The sequence below is a fragment of the Pinus tabuliformis genome, chromosome Q, assembly GCF_031772625.1.
Source record: "Pinus tabuliformis cultivar Carrire ecotype Pingquan chromosome Q, CPIR1, whole genome shotgun sequence".
NCBI lineage: Eukaryota > Viridiplantae > Streptophyta > Pinopsida > Pinales > Pinaceae > Pinus > Pinus tabuliformis.
Window position 1 is genome coordinate 321,238,854 of NC_142296.1, and position 15,183 is coordinate 321,254,036.

The 15,183-nt window shown below is 38.0% G+C and overlaps 1 protein-coding gene across 3 annotated transcripts in view; it reads right to left on the reverse strand.

The window, feature by feature from the left end:
* Positions 1 to 10,833: 10,833 nt before the first annotated feature.
* LOC149219475 (Pyridoxamine 5'-phosphate oxidase family protein) overlaps positions 10,834 to 15,183 on the reverse strand; it is a 361,917-nt gene continuing 357,567 nt past the window's right edge. For all 3 annotated transcript variants that reach the window (XR_016249241.1, XM_089384374.1, XM_089384373.1), the window contains one exon: positions 10,834 to 11,456. Coding sequence is in view for 2 of the 3 variants with exons in the window: in XM_089384373.1 (XP_089240499.1) it covers positions 11,352 to 11,456 (105 nt within the window). In the remaining variant the exon portion in view is untranslated. The remainder of the gene's footprint in view (positions 11,457 to 15,183) is intronic.

A 15,183-nucleotide genomic window follows, 5' to 3' on the forward strand; every position in this document is an offset into this window, starting at 1 on the left:
CTTTTCTAATGTGATTTATCTATTATTATCTTATATTATCTCATTTAATTGCACAATTCAAATGACAAACACTCTTTAACTCATATGAGTTGTAATTATCACAATTGCATCTAATGATCAAACATGTGACTTGTTAATTATACGAGTGAAATCTTCAACATTTAATGACCCTACCAATGAACAAGTTCCTAACATGTTTAACTTAATGTGTGATAAGATTCGAAGCTATCTAACCTTACGCTCCTTTTCAGAATATGATTTGTGTAAATGGCATCGAGCTCTATTAAACAATATCTTAGTGTGATACCACAAACATGGGTATTAAATAACCTCGGATGGGTTTATTTTTAATTACAAAGCCAGTTTGGATTCACATATGATCATTGTGAGCTATCATAAAGGTCTTAACATAATCATTCTTTTAGAAGGTTCCATTGAATAACAGGGTTCTTAAGTCTTTTTTTTTGGCTAGAATCCCATGGTTGCATAAAAGGATCCCAACCCCAATATGCACCTCATGGGATTGAATAAAAAGTTCAAATTGTTTATATATGAGAATCCAAAAATGTTAATTATTTTTTAGGGGTAATTTTCTAGAGTTACAAATATATTAGATATCAATAAAAATATGATTAGAAATTTCAATTGAAGCATCAAAACCTATATCCATGGAATGTTGAAAAATAGCACCACTTTTTATTAATCCAAAAAGCATTATTTCATTAGTAAAATTTCTTCATTGAGTTGTAAATTTGATTTTGAATTTATACGTAGGGTTAACTTTAATCTAATTATGGTTGAAGAATCCATAAAGGAGTAGCATTATCTATAAATCAAAAGCTTGAAGAAATATAAAATCTATGTTTGGTAAAGGAAAATTCTCATTTATGTTAACCTTATTAAGATCCCTATCAAACCTTGTTAGCATGATTGGATTTTGAGGGTTTCATTCTGTAAGGTGACCAAGGTTCGAAACTCACAATTGTAAGGACACCCAAAAACACCCAACCATATTAAAGGTTGGTGTGGCCCAAGCAGGGTGTGATCCCTGGGCTATTTTTATGGCTTAGATGCCCCTAGGTCATAGATTTTTTTACCACAAGCTAGTCCTACAAGTCACATACATTTTTTCAAACAAAATCAAAAAGGTTTCTAAAATCCATGTAAAGGAGTATGACATCCTCTTAATGGTGACCATATTAGCAATCCACTCATAATTAAAGACAAAAAATATGACATGAGCCTCTACCATTTTGTCTAGATCTTTCATAAGGGTTGTTTCTAAAGGAGTATTGACAAGGCATTGTATTTATCAAATACGTTTAGCATCTTTCTTGATGGGAATAGAGAGTTAAATCATTCCAAGGTAAATACCATGCAAGTCTTTGTAAAACCAAATGAAGATATCCTAAAATTCATTAACGAGTTCAATAAATTTTTCATTTTGTTTTCTACACATATGATCCATAAATTTTTGTGTATATTCCACTGGACAGTTTGTCACAATAAAATTTTTGTGTATATTCCACTGGACAGTTTGTCACAATAGATCTGATAATTATAAATTAAAATTCTAGATTTCTACACTACTACAGTTTTATTAAACTTTAAGATCGGTAAATTTAACTGTAATTAGTGCATGCATGCGAATAGAAATTATGCATAAAAGTAGAGAAATACAAAATAAGTTCACACGCACACACACATAAGACACAAGATATGCTCTCTAGGAAACCCTTTTGGGAGAAAACCCAGTTGGAAGGTGAGGTTGCATCGCTCTCTTTCTATGTCTGGAAATATGCCTGCAGCTACAAAGAAGTAATGTATGTGGTCCGTGGGCTGCTACAGTGCACAAATCCTCTCTGTGTGCTATACCTCCTATCTCTCCTGGCTATCTTTGCTCAGCTATGGAACAAAATTCTCTCGAAAGAATGGAATGTCGCTTCCTCCTAGTGGCCCGGTTGTAACACAGCTCGATAGCCTACTAGGGGTTAAGTTTGACTACATCAACTCTTAACTAGAGTTACAATATAGACTCTTCTAGAGTCTTTTACATCAAAAACACATGGCTAGCCCTTTTTCCATGAATAATGGGGGTTGACACGACATCCTCTCGAACTATAGGTGTGAAAACAGGAAGGTCAACTTCTGAGTGGTATAACTTTTGCATACGGACTCAGATTGATGTGTTTCTTGTGTCGTTGGAAAGATATATGTGTGTAGAACAACATGAAATGGTGTTAGGATAAAGTCGAAAATTTTTACCTCTAATAAAGCAACGTTTGATGCCTCAAAACATTCCCAAAAGGTTTCGGGCCCCATTTTTCCAATCTGGGTTCCGCCGATAAAAAAAGTCCCTTGAACTAATTCCTCCATTTTTTCCACTCTGAATGCATCAATATGGATGAAAAACAATATAATGATTCAATCTGGATCACACCTCCCCATTTTGAGAGGCTTTTGCTCCCCAAAATATTTTACTGAATGAGGTGCCGAAATTTTTCCTCCACCTTCTCTCTGGTGTACCATTTAGCTTTGCCTAGAAGTTGTCCCTTCAACCCAATATGTCAAAGGTCGTGTTTTCCCTATCTTGTAGTTATGGACCTCTTTTGCAAAATTGTACCTCTATCAACTTTTCCTGAGCATTGGGTGCCAAATCCTCCACTGAAGGTAGGGCATGTTCCTCTTCCTCATCTAGCATGGAAGGCTCATAGAGTTTCAAATTCTTCACATTCACAACTGAGTAAATGCACATATATGTTGGTAAAATGAGTCGATATGCATTATCACCCACCTTTTCCAGTATCTAAAAGGGACCATATATGAGAGCCTTGATTTTCTTACCAGATCCCTACAGCCTCTCCTCGTTCAATTGTATCCATACTCTATCTCCCACCTTGAACAATTTCTCTATTTTGTGTTGATCATGCCTGGCCTTATACTTCTCTTGCAACTTTTGCAGTGTTTATTGTACCTGTAGATGGATATGCCTGATCTTCTCTATAAATTTGTTAGCCCTCAAAGCTTCTCCTATAAGATCTTCCCTCACTCCTCCTTGGTGCCCATATGCAATATCCAAATGTGAAGGTGTAAAATATTCAAAAAATGGGGACTTTCTTGTAGAAGTGTGGATTGCTCTGATGTAAGAATGTTGTATATATACTAGATTTTCATCCCACATCTTCGAATGCTTCTAGTTGTATCCCCTCAAAAGTTGCACCAAAGTCATGGTGACTACTTTTGTCTTCTCATCTGTCTGTAGATGGAATGTTGTAGATCTCTTCAACTTTGTGTCCATCTCCTCCCACAATGTAGTCCATAATGCACTGAGAAATTTTGTATCCCAAAGTGCACCCAGACCTGTCCAAAGAACAAGTTTGTTTTTTCTTGTCTGCTGATGGCCTTTTTCCAGGGCATCAGAACACACATTTTGCTAAACATGTCAACTACCACGAACATGTAGTCATATCCCTTCCAAGTCCATGGAAATACTTTCCAAGGACGAGTAGGTACATGTAAGGGATAGTATAGGCTATGTTTCCTATTACTAGGCTTGTTGGTACAACAAAGCATGCAACCTCTTATGAACCTAGCTACCTGATATTGTATCTTAGGCCAATACACATACCTCTGCAAGTTAGCCACAATCTTCCTTATACCAAAGTGGCCTGCAACCTTGAAGGTGTGAGCCTCTCTGATCAACTACAAATGCTCACCTTTAAGAACACATAGCTTATCCATCTTGTAGAGTAACCCATCCTGGAGATGCTAGTCAACGATGTTATCGCCATCGTGCACATGACTTTGACTCTACAATTATTGATATACCTCCTTAAATTCCTCATATTTTGAATATGTCTCTTTGTATGCATCATGTGTGAATGGCTCCATGTGCATAAGAGTACCCAAATTCATGTTCTTTGATGTGGGTGGCCTTGATAGCATGTCAGGCAACTTGTTTGTGTTTCCCTTCTTATGCTTGATCACCAAATGAAACTTCTGTAAAAACCCCATCCACTTATGATGCCTGGTTTGTTGTAGCTTACTATGGGCTTGCAAGTATTGTAATGGTTGGTGATTTCTGTGGATTACTGTCTCCTTTCCCATCAAATAGTGATTCCACTGCTTCACAACTTGCACTCTGGCATAGAGCTCCTTGTCGTAGGTAGGGTAGTTAAGAATTGCCCCATGAAATACTTCAAAATGGTAGCATACAGGCCTTCCTCCCTACATCAAGAGAACTCCCATTGCATATCCACTCACATTTGTCTCCACTTCATAGGACCGCTGCAAGTTTGGCAATGCTAGAACTAGTGCTTGACTGATCTTCTTCTTTAGCTCCTCGAAAGCCTTCTGCTAACCTTTTCCCCACTAGAAACTCTTGCCACTTGTTGTTATGCCATGGAGTGGTGTTGCTACCACTGAAAATGAGACTATGAATTTTCTCATGTATTGTTCTACCCTAATGAAGCTCCTGACCTCAAAAACATTAGTAGGCACCGACCATTTCATGATGGCCTCCATCTTGGAAAGATCTATCTTCAGTTCTCCTCCATCGATCACATACCCAAAATACACCAAGGACTACTACGCAAACTCGCACTTCTTGAGATTTGCTAGTAGTTGGTGCTTCTTCAATGTTTCCAGCACCTGCGTCAAATGTGACATACGCTGCTCCTAGGTAGCACTATATACCAGTATGTCATCTAAATAGACAATAACAAATGAATCTATAAAAGGGTGCAATACATCATTCATTAATCTCGTAAATGTAGCTAGTGCATTACATAGGCCAAATGGCATAACTAACCATTCATACAAACCTTTCCTAGTTTTGAAGGCAATTTCCATGTAGCTTCTTCTTTGACTCAAATCTAGTGATATCCAGACTTCAAGTCCAGCTTGGTGAAGTACTTTGCTTATTGCAACTAATCTAGCAGATCATCTATCTTGGGCAGGGGGTATCTATTCTTGAGCGTGATTTTTTTCAATGCCTTGTAATCTATACACATCCTCCAAGTCTCATCCTTCTTTGGCACAATGATGAAGGGCAGCCCATATGGTGATGTACTCCTTCAAATGACACCATGTTCCAGCAGTTACTGAAATTATTTCTTCACCTCACTTGCTTCTATAACAGACTGCCTATACAGCCTAATATTTGGCAATAGGGAGTCTGGGAATAGCTGGATCTCGTGCTCCACTTCTCTCTTAGGTGGTAATCCTTTAGGCTCTCAGAACACCTCCTTGTATGCCTATAACAACTCCTCCAATTATTGTTTATGTTTCTTGGTACACCCCTCTAGGGACGCCTTGCCTCTTATTGTTTCCTCTTCGAACTAACTTTCTCTTAAAAACAATAAAACATACTTCTTGCTAGAACTGATCAATTTCTTGGCTTGGTTGGCACTTACCAATGAAATTTTTTACTTTCCTTTATGCACGTTGATGATGAATGATTTTCCATCCTTGACAAGCCAATATTGGTTAACTCTCCTAATGAATATTGCATCACGCATGTACATGTATGGACTCTCAAACAAGACTCCACGTACATCAAGGGGAACCACATCTAGATCTACTTCATCAATAAAATCAGCATTGGTAGCAAATCTAATTTTACATTATTTTGTAACTTTCAGCTATGCATCCTTATTTACCCATCCCAATGGACATGGTTTTGGATGGTCACAAACTTCTAGCCCCAACTTCTTGATCAACTCTGCCGCAATGAGGTTCTCTTGCGATCCTGAGTCAAACAGATCATCAATCTTTGTCTTCTTGACCTGTATCTTTATATGGAAGAGTTTGGTCATTTCTTTCTCTTTCTATTCCTGAAGGCTACTCAGATTCAGCTCCTTCTACATTGATGTACAGAAGATCTTCTCATCCACGTCTGAGTTGCTTTCAACTTGGTTGCTCGAATCTGTGGCCATGGATTCTTCTTCTTGTTATCTTTCTTTTTGTTCTTCGGGTTTAGCTCTGGATGAAACTTCCAACACTTTTCCTCTGTATATCCATCAATGTTTCAGTGATTGCTGTGGTTGCTAACATCTTTGCATTGGTGTGATGTGGCCAACGTCTTTTTATCTTTTCCCCCTTTTTTTTTCTTCTTCCTCTCCTTAGAAGCTTCTTGTTTCTCCTTCTGCTTCGATCAACTTAATTGTGCTCTTTTCAAGCCTATGTTTTCTAGGGATTAATCTTGTACACAAGCCTCATCCACCAATTTGGGCTTGAACAACATCACTTGCTCACGCAGATGGTAGTGCAGACCCCCCAAATACTTGAGGATTACATCTAGGTTTTTCGGAGAGATACCCAACATTATAGTCATCTTTCTAAATTTTGTGGTGTACTCCCACACGCTTTGGCCCAGCTTTTTCTTGAAGTAATGCCACGGATCCACTAGTCCTCCACTTAATTGATAGGATAAAATTGTGACTTAATGAGGGTTTTGAAGTCCTCTCACTTAGTCACTAGAGGTTCTCTCTCCAACCTCAGGGTTTATGTGTGGCTCTTCCACCAAGTCAGTGCATGGCCCTTTAATTTCAGCTGCACGAAAGAGATCTTTTTCCCTTCCTCAATCTGATGGATGTTGAAATAAACTTTCAGTTGTTGCAACCAATGGTTCAACTTCAAAGCGTCGATCTCACCATGGTACGGCTTGATATTGACTTTTTCTTCCATTTTAAAGAAGGATTGATTCACGGCACTTGAACTAGGTTGATCTTTTCCAGGTTCTTTCTTCGGCTGGTTCTTCGTGTCTTCCTAATATCCCAATCCCCCTTCTGATTTGTCCTTTGCATTCAAACCCCCATCTTCTACATTTATCCCCAGCTTATTGCTTAGGGCCGCCATGAGGAGGTTTACGTTGTGGTTTATATCTGCGACTTGTTGTTTGAGCCGCAAAAACATCACCTCTACAGGATCACAAGGTCCATTTACAGATTCATCGACCATGATTATGGTATTGTCATTTTCGACCCTACTGACCTAGATCCCCTGCAAATATCCACAAATACCCAAAGAAACATGCTCTGATACCAAATGATCCGTAAAATGTCATGGACATTCCACTTTAGTTTTTCACAACATATCTGATAATAATAAATTAAAATTATGGGTTTCTACACTATTACAGTTTTATTAAACTCTAAGATCTATAAACTTAATTGTAATTAGTGCATGTATGCAAATAAAAATTATGCATAAAAGTAGAGAACGACAAAATAATCTTTCACACACACATAAGACATGATATTCTCTCTGGGAAACCCTTTTGGGAGAAAACCTAGCTAGAAGGTGAGGTCACTTCACTTTCTTTCTCTATTTGGATATATGGTTGCAGGTACAAAGAAGTAATGCATGTGGCCCGTGGGCTACTACAATGCACAGATCCTCTCTTTGTGCTCTACCTCCTATCTCCCCTGGCTATCTTTGCTCAGCTATGGAACAAAATTCTCTCGAAAGAATGGAATGTCTCTTCCTCTTAGTGGCCTAGTTATAACACAGTGCGATAGCCTACTAGTGGTTACGTTTGACTATATCAACTCTTAACTAGAGTTACAATATAGACTCTTCTAGAGTCTTTTACATCAAAAACATGTGCCTAACCCCTCTTCCATGACTAATGGGGGCTGACGCGACATCCTCTCAAACTATAGATGTGAAAACCAGAAGGTCAACTTTTGAGTGGCATAACTTTTGCATACGGACTTTGATTGACGCGCTTCTTTCGTCGTTGGTAAGATCTATGTTTAGAACAACATGAATGGTGTTACAATAAGGCGGCAATGTTTTACCCCCAAAAAAACGTCGTTTGATGCCTCAAAACACTCCCGAAAGGTTCCAAACCTCGTTTTCCAACACTGGGTCCCGCCAATAAAAACGGCCCCTTGAGCTAATTCCGCCACTTTTTCCACTTTGAATGCATCGAGATGGATGACAAACAATATAATGATCCAATCCGGATCACATTTGGCACCTATGTACAATCTTGGAGTCAACAATAGTGCTAATATTTACATGAATAAATTTTGTACATTTGTAAAATTCATTTTCTACACTTTTTTATTTGGAAGAACCACTAGTAGAAAACAAAACCTACAAAGGAGCAATTCCCTTGGAGTGAACATTGTCTTTAGTTGAATAATATTAGCAATTTTAATGTGAATCTTCCTCCTTTTTTAAAAAACAATAAATATCGTCATTATATTTAAACCCTTACCAAGAATCTTCATTATTAGGAATGTGAGGGAGATAAATAAAGGTAACAAAGCAATTAAGATTCTCCTTAAAAGTTGTTTTTAGAAGCAAAAGCATTAGCAACCAATTTTTCAACTACTTCATTCAACCCCCTCCAAATATATGTCAAGTTAAAAGATAGAAATGAGTTATTCAATCAATCAATCAATGAGTTATTTAATCAATTGAACATATATCATAAAAAAATTCTCTGCATAGGGGGTATTTTATCTTAATGATATTGATAATCAATTTTAGATCTCCTTAACACATGTAAATTCCTATAATTACTATCTACAACTTTGCACAAGCCCATATACAAAACTTTGGATTCAAACATGTTTGTGCATGGGAAATTCATGTTATGCTTAAAAAACAATGTTAGCTCAAGATGAACATCAACTCAAATTCAACCTTTGTGGTTGGGAAAATTACGTTCTACACAATTTTGGGCCACCTAAATTGATCACAGAAAGGCGTTTTTTTATCCTACCTATAACACCTAATGTTGTCACCATTTGACACATAGTGTTTTCTTCTAAAAACATGCATTGTTTGTCAAGATGATGCACTAACTAGGCCATGTAACCTTTTTATCAAGTCAAACCCATGCATGTTTAGTGGAACTATGATTAAAGTTATGAATGGTTCATTTCTAATATCTTAACGTGCACTATAATGCTAACATCATCATAGGGTGCACTAGCCTCATTCAATAGGACCATGCATACTATTTTCCCCTTGAAAAGCATACAATCGAGCTCAAAAAATCACAAGTGGCACAATTTAACAAATGTCAATGTTACTTGAAAAGAATGAGCCACTCCATTAATGGGTCCATTTCTGCCAACACCATCATGATGTGTTACATGATCGACTCGTGCATGTGGAAGGTTGTTATAGGACCCTATATTGACTATAAAAAGGAAGCCATCTCATTCAAAGTCATCCCCTTAGATGTTCATCACAAATTCATGTTGTCAAAATTCATCCCTTGTTGAGTGGCTCTCTTTCACTTGTCCTCCATAGCACCATAGACCTTTGTGAGGATTAAGGAGTGAATGTTGTGTTGTCTAATTAGTCTCCTATTGAGAAAATTCATCGAGGCATTGAACAAAATATAGCATGATTGAAGACCCAAATGAAGAGAAGAATCTAAGTTGTCACAAAATACACCAAGTATTCGCTTTGTAATCTTCTTTTAACCTCAGCAATATAATATATTGATCTTTGTTCACCACACCCACCCCCCACACCACCCAACTCAAAAGAAAGAAAGAAAGACTTTTGTTCATTTTTTTATTAATTAGATACATGAGTGATATGTGCCTTCAACATAGCGTACTTTCATTTACTCTTTGACTTGTGTGTAAGAGTGGGAGAGACCGTCATTGTTGTTGTAACTTTATCCCCCTACTCCTCCAACTCAACAATCAACCTCTAAAAGTATAAAATGGAAATCACTAACAAGTATTTCTCTATTTCCTCTTGCAATTAAAATTGTTATTTTCTCTTGTTTTGAAGGTTGAATTGTTTTGGGGTTCAATTAGGGTAGATCTCTTAGTTATTTTTGTAGTGATCCAATCCAATATTATAAAAAGATCTTTCCCCATGCTCTTTGTTGTGGATTTTTCCTAATCACACTACCATCCTTACTTTTTTAATCGTAATTGTGATTATACTTAATAGACAATTCATCTAGTTATATGAGACTCGCCTAGTTGTCGATTCCTCTATTTCACCAAAAAAGAGATGACAATTCATCTAGTTGATGTTCAAGTTATGGTAGTATAAGAAATCTATTACTGAAGATGTTTATGGGACTAAAAAGGTACCATCATCCTCATTCTTCACTTAAATGTTACTACTTTAAGTACCCTTTAAATAAAAAATTAGAAATAATCATTAAATAAAAATTAAAAGATCAAAAAAATACACTCTTAGACTGGATTATAATAAATATTAAACATACCATTTTTAATTTATTAATTAAAAAAAAAAAACAAAACAAAACAAAACAAACAAACTTCTCACGCCCAATATAGCACTATAGCCCATAAGTATTTTGAGACACTGAAATATATTGAGACTCCTGTTAAAATCATTTATTTTACTCAAATTAAAATGTCAACACGCTTGTGGATCAATTTAGAGGAAATACATCCATGTGAGACCTACAAAACAATTATAAAATTGGAATCAATCATAACATTAAAGTATAATTGGTATTTTGCATATATTTTCTCTAAAATATCTATGAATAGGATATTTTACATCTGTTATCAAAGTTACCTGGGACCAATTGTCTTGACAACCAATAATCTGACACCATTCAAAATCACTTATTTTACTCCAATTAAAATGTCAACACGTTTGTGGATCAATTTAGAAATATCTATGAATAGGATATTTTACATTTGTTATCAAAGTTACCTAGGGCCAATTATGTTGACAACCAATAATCCGACACCATTCAAAATCACTTATTTTAGTCAAATTAAAATGTCAACACGCTTGTGGATCAATTTAGAGGAAATACATCCATGTGAGACCTACGAAACATTTATAAAATTGGAATCAACCATAACATTAAAGTATAATTGGTATTTTGCATATATTTTCTCTAAAATATCTATGAATAGGATATTTTACATTAGTTATCAAAGTTACCAGGGACCAATTATGTTAACAACCAATAATCTGATACCATTCAAAAAGCCAGAGAGTATGAAAAGGGTGTGGACCGGAGAACTGGCTTTGGTAAAATTTACATAGGTGAATCAAAGTAAGAATTTGCAATGGTTACATTTGTGATTTGAAACCAAACAATAAAAGTGAAATATAATAGCCAAATTTATGCTTCTGGTCTTATTGGTAGCATTAACATTGCTACATAATTTAGATTGCTGAACACAATGTTCACATGATGCAGTAGAGTAGATTTGATATAATGATCTGAATGCTTATGAAGATTGTTGACTAGAAAAATTTGGTCTTTTTGCCATCTCATTTTATCCTACTGCCTCCATAGCTTACCTAGAGTAGCATTGAAATAAAAAATGAGTCGTCTTTTTTCTGTAAATAGTTCATAGATTATAGGGCTAAATTTAAGGATTCACTTCTTGTTGCATCCATTGGCAATTGACATCCACATCTCCACCCAAACGTTTGAACACAATTCTCCGATTGGTTTTCAGGTTCAAGTAGTCAACCTGCCAAAAAATTGTAAACAACCAAAAAAACAGATTAAGTTTTATGGATACAGATACAGAAGCATTAATATGAAAAAAAAATCTGCTTTGCATAGTGAACAAAAGAAAATAAGATCCAACAAATTCTAGTTAATCAATAATACAATCATCCAACCACGAAACAAAATGTTGAACATTGAACTTATCTTACAATACGTTGAAAAATAACAATTGTAACTGAAGCCACAAAAAGGATCTCAAATTTCTCTTCCTAATTTCTAACTTCTAATCATGAATTATCATTATCTCAATTAGAAAAAATCGAAATGATATATCAATGTCAAACAACATAGATCTGCATGCATTGACCACAATTGATCCAGGGGGATATTGGTGGCCACCCGCCAATTCCACTTGGACTCCCACCATTGTTTCTTTCAGTTTTTCAATTTCCTTAATTGTAGCACAGTTTATTAATTTTAGCAATTTTTCAGGTCCTAAACTTCCGGAGCCATTTTGAGGCCCTAAACAACATTTTTTTGGCAATCTACCAGCCAACATTTTTTTTGGATAAAATTGTCTTTTCCGTCGTAGTCCTGGGAGAGATCTTTCCAACGGGGTATCATGTGTGTCAAGCGGAGATAATATGACCAAGTCACGACCCCGGGAAGTTGGTTGTCCAACTAACCCCAACGGGGTCCATAAACTCTTGGTGTTACATCTCCGCGGGTTAGGGTTTTGGTTGTTTAGGGCTTGCTTTTATTGTTCAATAATAAAAAGGCCCTTGAGCCTCATTGTAACGCAGTTCAGAGACATGTAGCCGCCACATCTCTTCTCAGAGATAAGCATTGTCCGAGCTAGTTTATTTCCATTTCTGTTTGGAAGTATATTTCATTATTTGTTGCGTTCCTGTTTAAATCCAAATCAGTGGTATCAAAGTGGTCTGCTATTTCTCTGTTTTTCTTTGCATGTCCCCAACGAGATCGGGATAGGAGTTAGGGCTTGAACTGGTCGAATCTTTGCAAGACCAGCCTCGCAAATCTCGACGGCCTCACATGGTGGATGAAAAGAAAGATGAGAGGGCAGGACATCCTATCAAAATCTTGCTCAAAGAAGCCCTCGAGAGACAAAGGAATGTGATGATGGACAAGTTTGTCCAGATCCTTTAGCAGCTACCCAGGGGCGACGCATCTAATAGCTACTCTGGAAATGCAACACCCTTTAAGGTACAAGTTAACTTTGAAATCCCCATATTCGAGGGTCAAATAGATGTAGATATCGTATATAAATGGTTAAATCTGCTAGAAGGGTATTTTTCTGTTCATGATTTTTCCAGCCGGGAAAAGATTACTTTCGCTCTTCTCAAAGAAGCCCCCCACGTCAAGGACTGGTGGGAAACCTACTGCGAGCAGAAGGATGAAAGTACGAACTCACTGTTTTCAGTCGCTCCCACTTGGAATTCATTCCGGGATGCCATCAAGGAGCAGTACTACCCTGTTGGAAGCTATGAGGATAAATACATAAAGTGGACCACGCTGCAGCAGGGAAGGGACCAAGACGTGTCGGAGTTTACCAATATTTTTCATACCCTTCGCACAAAGTTGGGTATCAAGGATTGAGAACAGCATTTGGTACTCAAATATCACGGCTGCCTACACAGGTATATCCAAGACGAGATGGAGTTCCCGGACATCTCCTCACTTGTAAGGCATACCGATACGCTGTCAAGATCGAGCAGAAGTTTAAACAAAAGAAGCGAGACTTTGGATCTGTGAATCCGAAAAACAAAGGACAAAGCCAAGGCAGGGTGACTGAAGACAACCCATCGAAGCTGCAAGAAAAGAACACCACCACGAAGTCAAAGAAGGACACAGGAAAGTGGTGTGAGCTCCATAAGAGCCCCATTCACAACACAAGTGAGTGTTGGACCAAACAGTCATTGGTGGCCGAGTTGAAGGCTTCAGAATCAGATGCATGTTCCAACCCTGAGTCAGAACTCGACAAGAGGAATGACAAAGGGAAGCAGATTATTGATGCAAAGTCTAGCGCCACTGTTGCCACTGCCAAAATCCAAAAGAATGAGTCCGACGTTCCAGAGGAGGGGGAGCGTCTTTTCCACTCACAAATGTGGGTGAAGGGTTCGTCGCTGCAATTCATTGTCGACAGTGGCAGCCAAAAGAACCTCATTTCAGCAGAGGTCATGAAGCGGCTGGGACTACTAACCATACCACACCTGCAACCGTACAGAATCGGGTGGCTTCACCAAGGACGAGATCTCCGAGTCCGCCAGCAGTGTCGCCTTCCCTACAGCATCAAGTCCTTCATAGATGAGGTATTGTGTGATGTTGCACCTCTTGATGTTTGTGATGTATTATTAGGCCAACCATACTTGTGGAAGCGACATGCTGTGTATGAGTCAAGGCCTCATGCTATTATTATTTCTTTGGGTAATACATTATACAGGATACCGGAGGTAGCCCCACCTACCGCCACTTCTTTGATCTCTACTAAGAAAGGCAGTAAGATCATCTCCCAGACTAGGAAATTTATTTTCTTTTTGGTCCGCTCTCAAAGTATGGAGAAGATCGTAGCCACATCCATGGGCCCCAGGAAGGGTTACTCCACGCAACAGAAGCAGGTGGATATGGTCATGAAAGAATACAAGGACATCTTCTCCTCACCCACAGGGGTATTGTTGCACTGTCAGGTCAAGCATTCATTCCATCTGACTCCCGGAGCACCTCTACCCAACGGGCCGATATATTGCTGCTCCATTGTGGAAAATGCCAAGTACAAGCAGCGACTTGATCAACATCGGGTGCCACACAAGTTTCAGGTGGGCGACAAAGTCTAGTTACATTTGCAGAAAGAACACTTTACAGGAGCCCATCGAAAACTCAGACCACTCCAATGTGGTCCTTACACCATTGCCAAGGCCGTGGGAAACAATGTTTTGGAGCACAGCATTCCTCCATTCCTTGGCTTGCACCGAGTGTTCAATGTGGACCACCTTCGACCATGCTTCCCACCATTACTGGACACATCAAAGATCACGAACATCTCACTAGGGACTAGGTTCAGCAGAAGTTTTCTCACCTCATGGAGGAACTCAACACAATGGGGGTCATTGCTTCCTAAGGGGGGAGGAATGATCCAGGTGGATATTGGTGGCCACCCACCAATTCACTTGGACCCCCACCATTGTTTCTTTCAGTTTTTTAGTTTCCTTAGTTGTAGCACAGTTTACTATTTTTAGTAGTTTTTCGGGTCCTAAACTTTCGGAGCCGTTTTGAGGCCCTAAACCACGTTTTTCTGGCAATCTAACGCCAACGATTTTTTTATAAAATTGTCTTTTCTGTCGTAGTCCTCGGAGAGATCTTTCCAACAGGGTATCATGCGCGTCAAACGGAGATAATATGACCAAGTCACGACCCCGGGAAGTTGGTTGTCCAACTAACCCCAACAGGCCCATAAACTCTTGGTGTTACATCTCTTCGGGTTAGGGTTTTGGTTGTTTAGGGTTTGCTCTTATTGTTCAATAATAAAAAGGCCCTTGAGCCTCATTGTAACGTAGTTCAGAGACATGTAACCGCCACATCTCTTCTTAGAGATAAGCTACTATCGCCCGAGCTAGTTTATTTCCATTTCTATTTGAATGCATATTTCATTATTTGACATTAATGAAATGAAGTATTATTTCTGTTGCATCTTTGTATTTATGGTTATCTTTGTAATTTGTTGCGTTCCT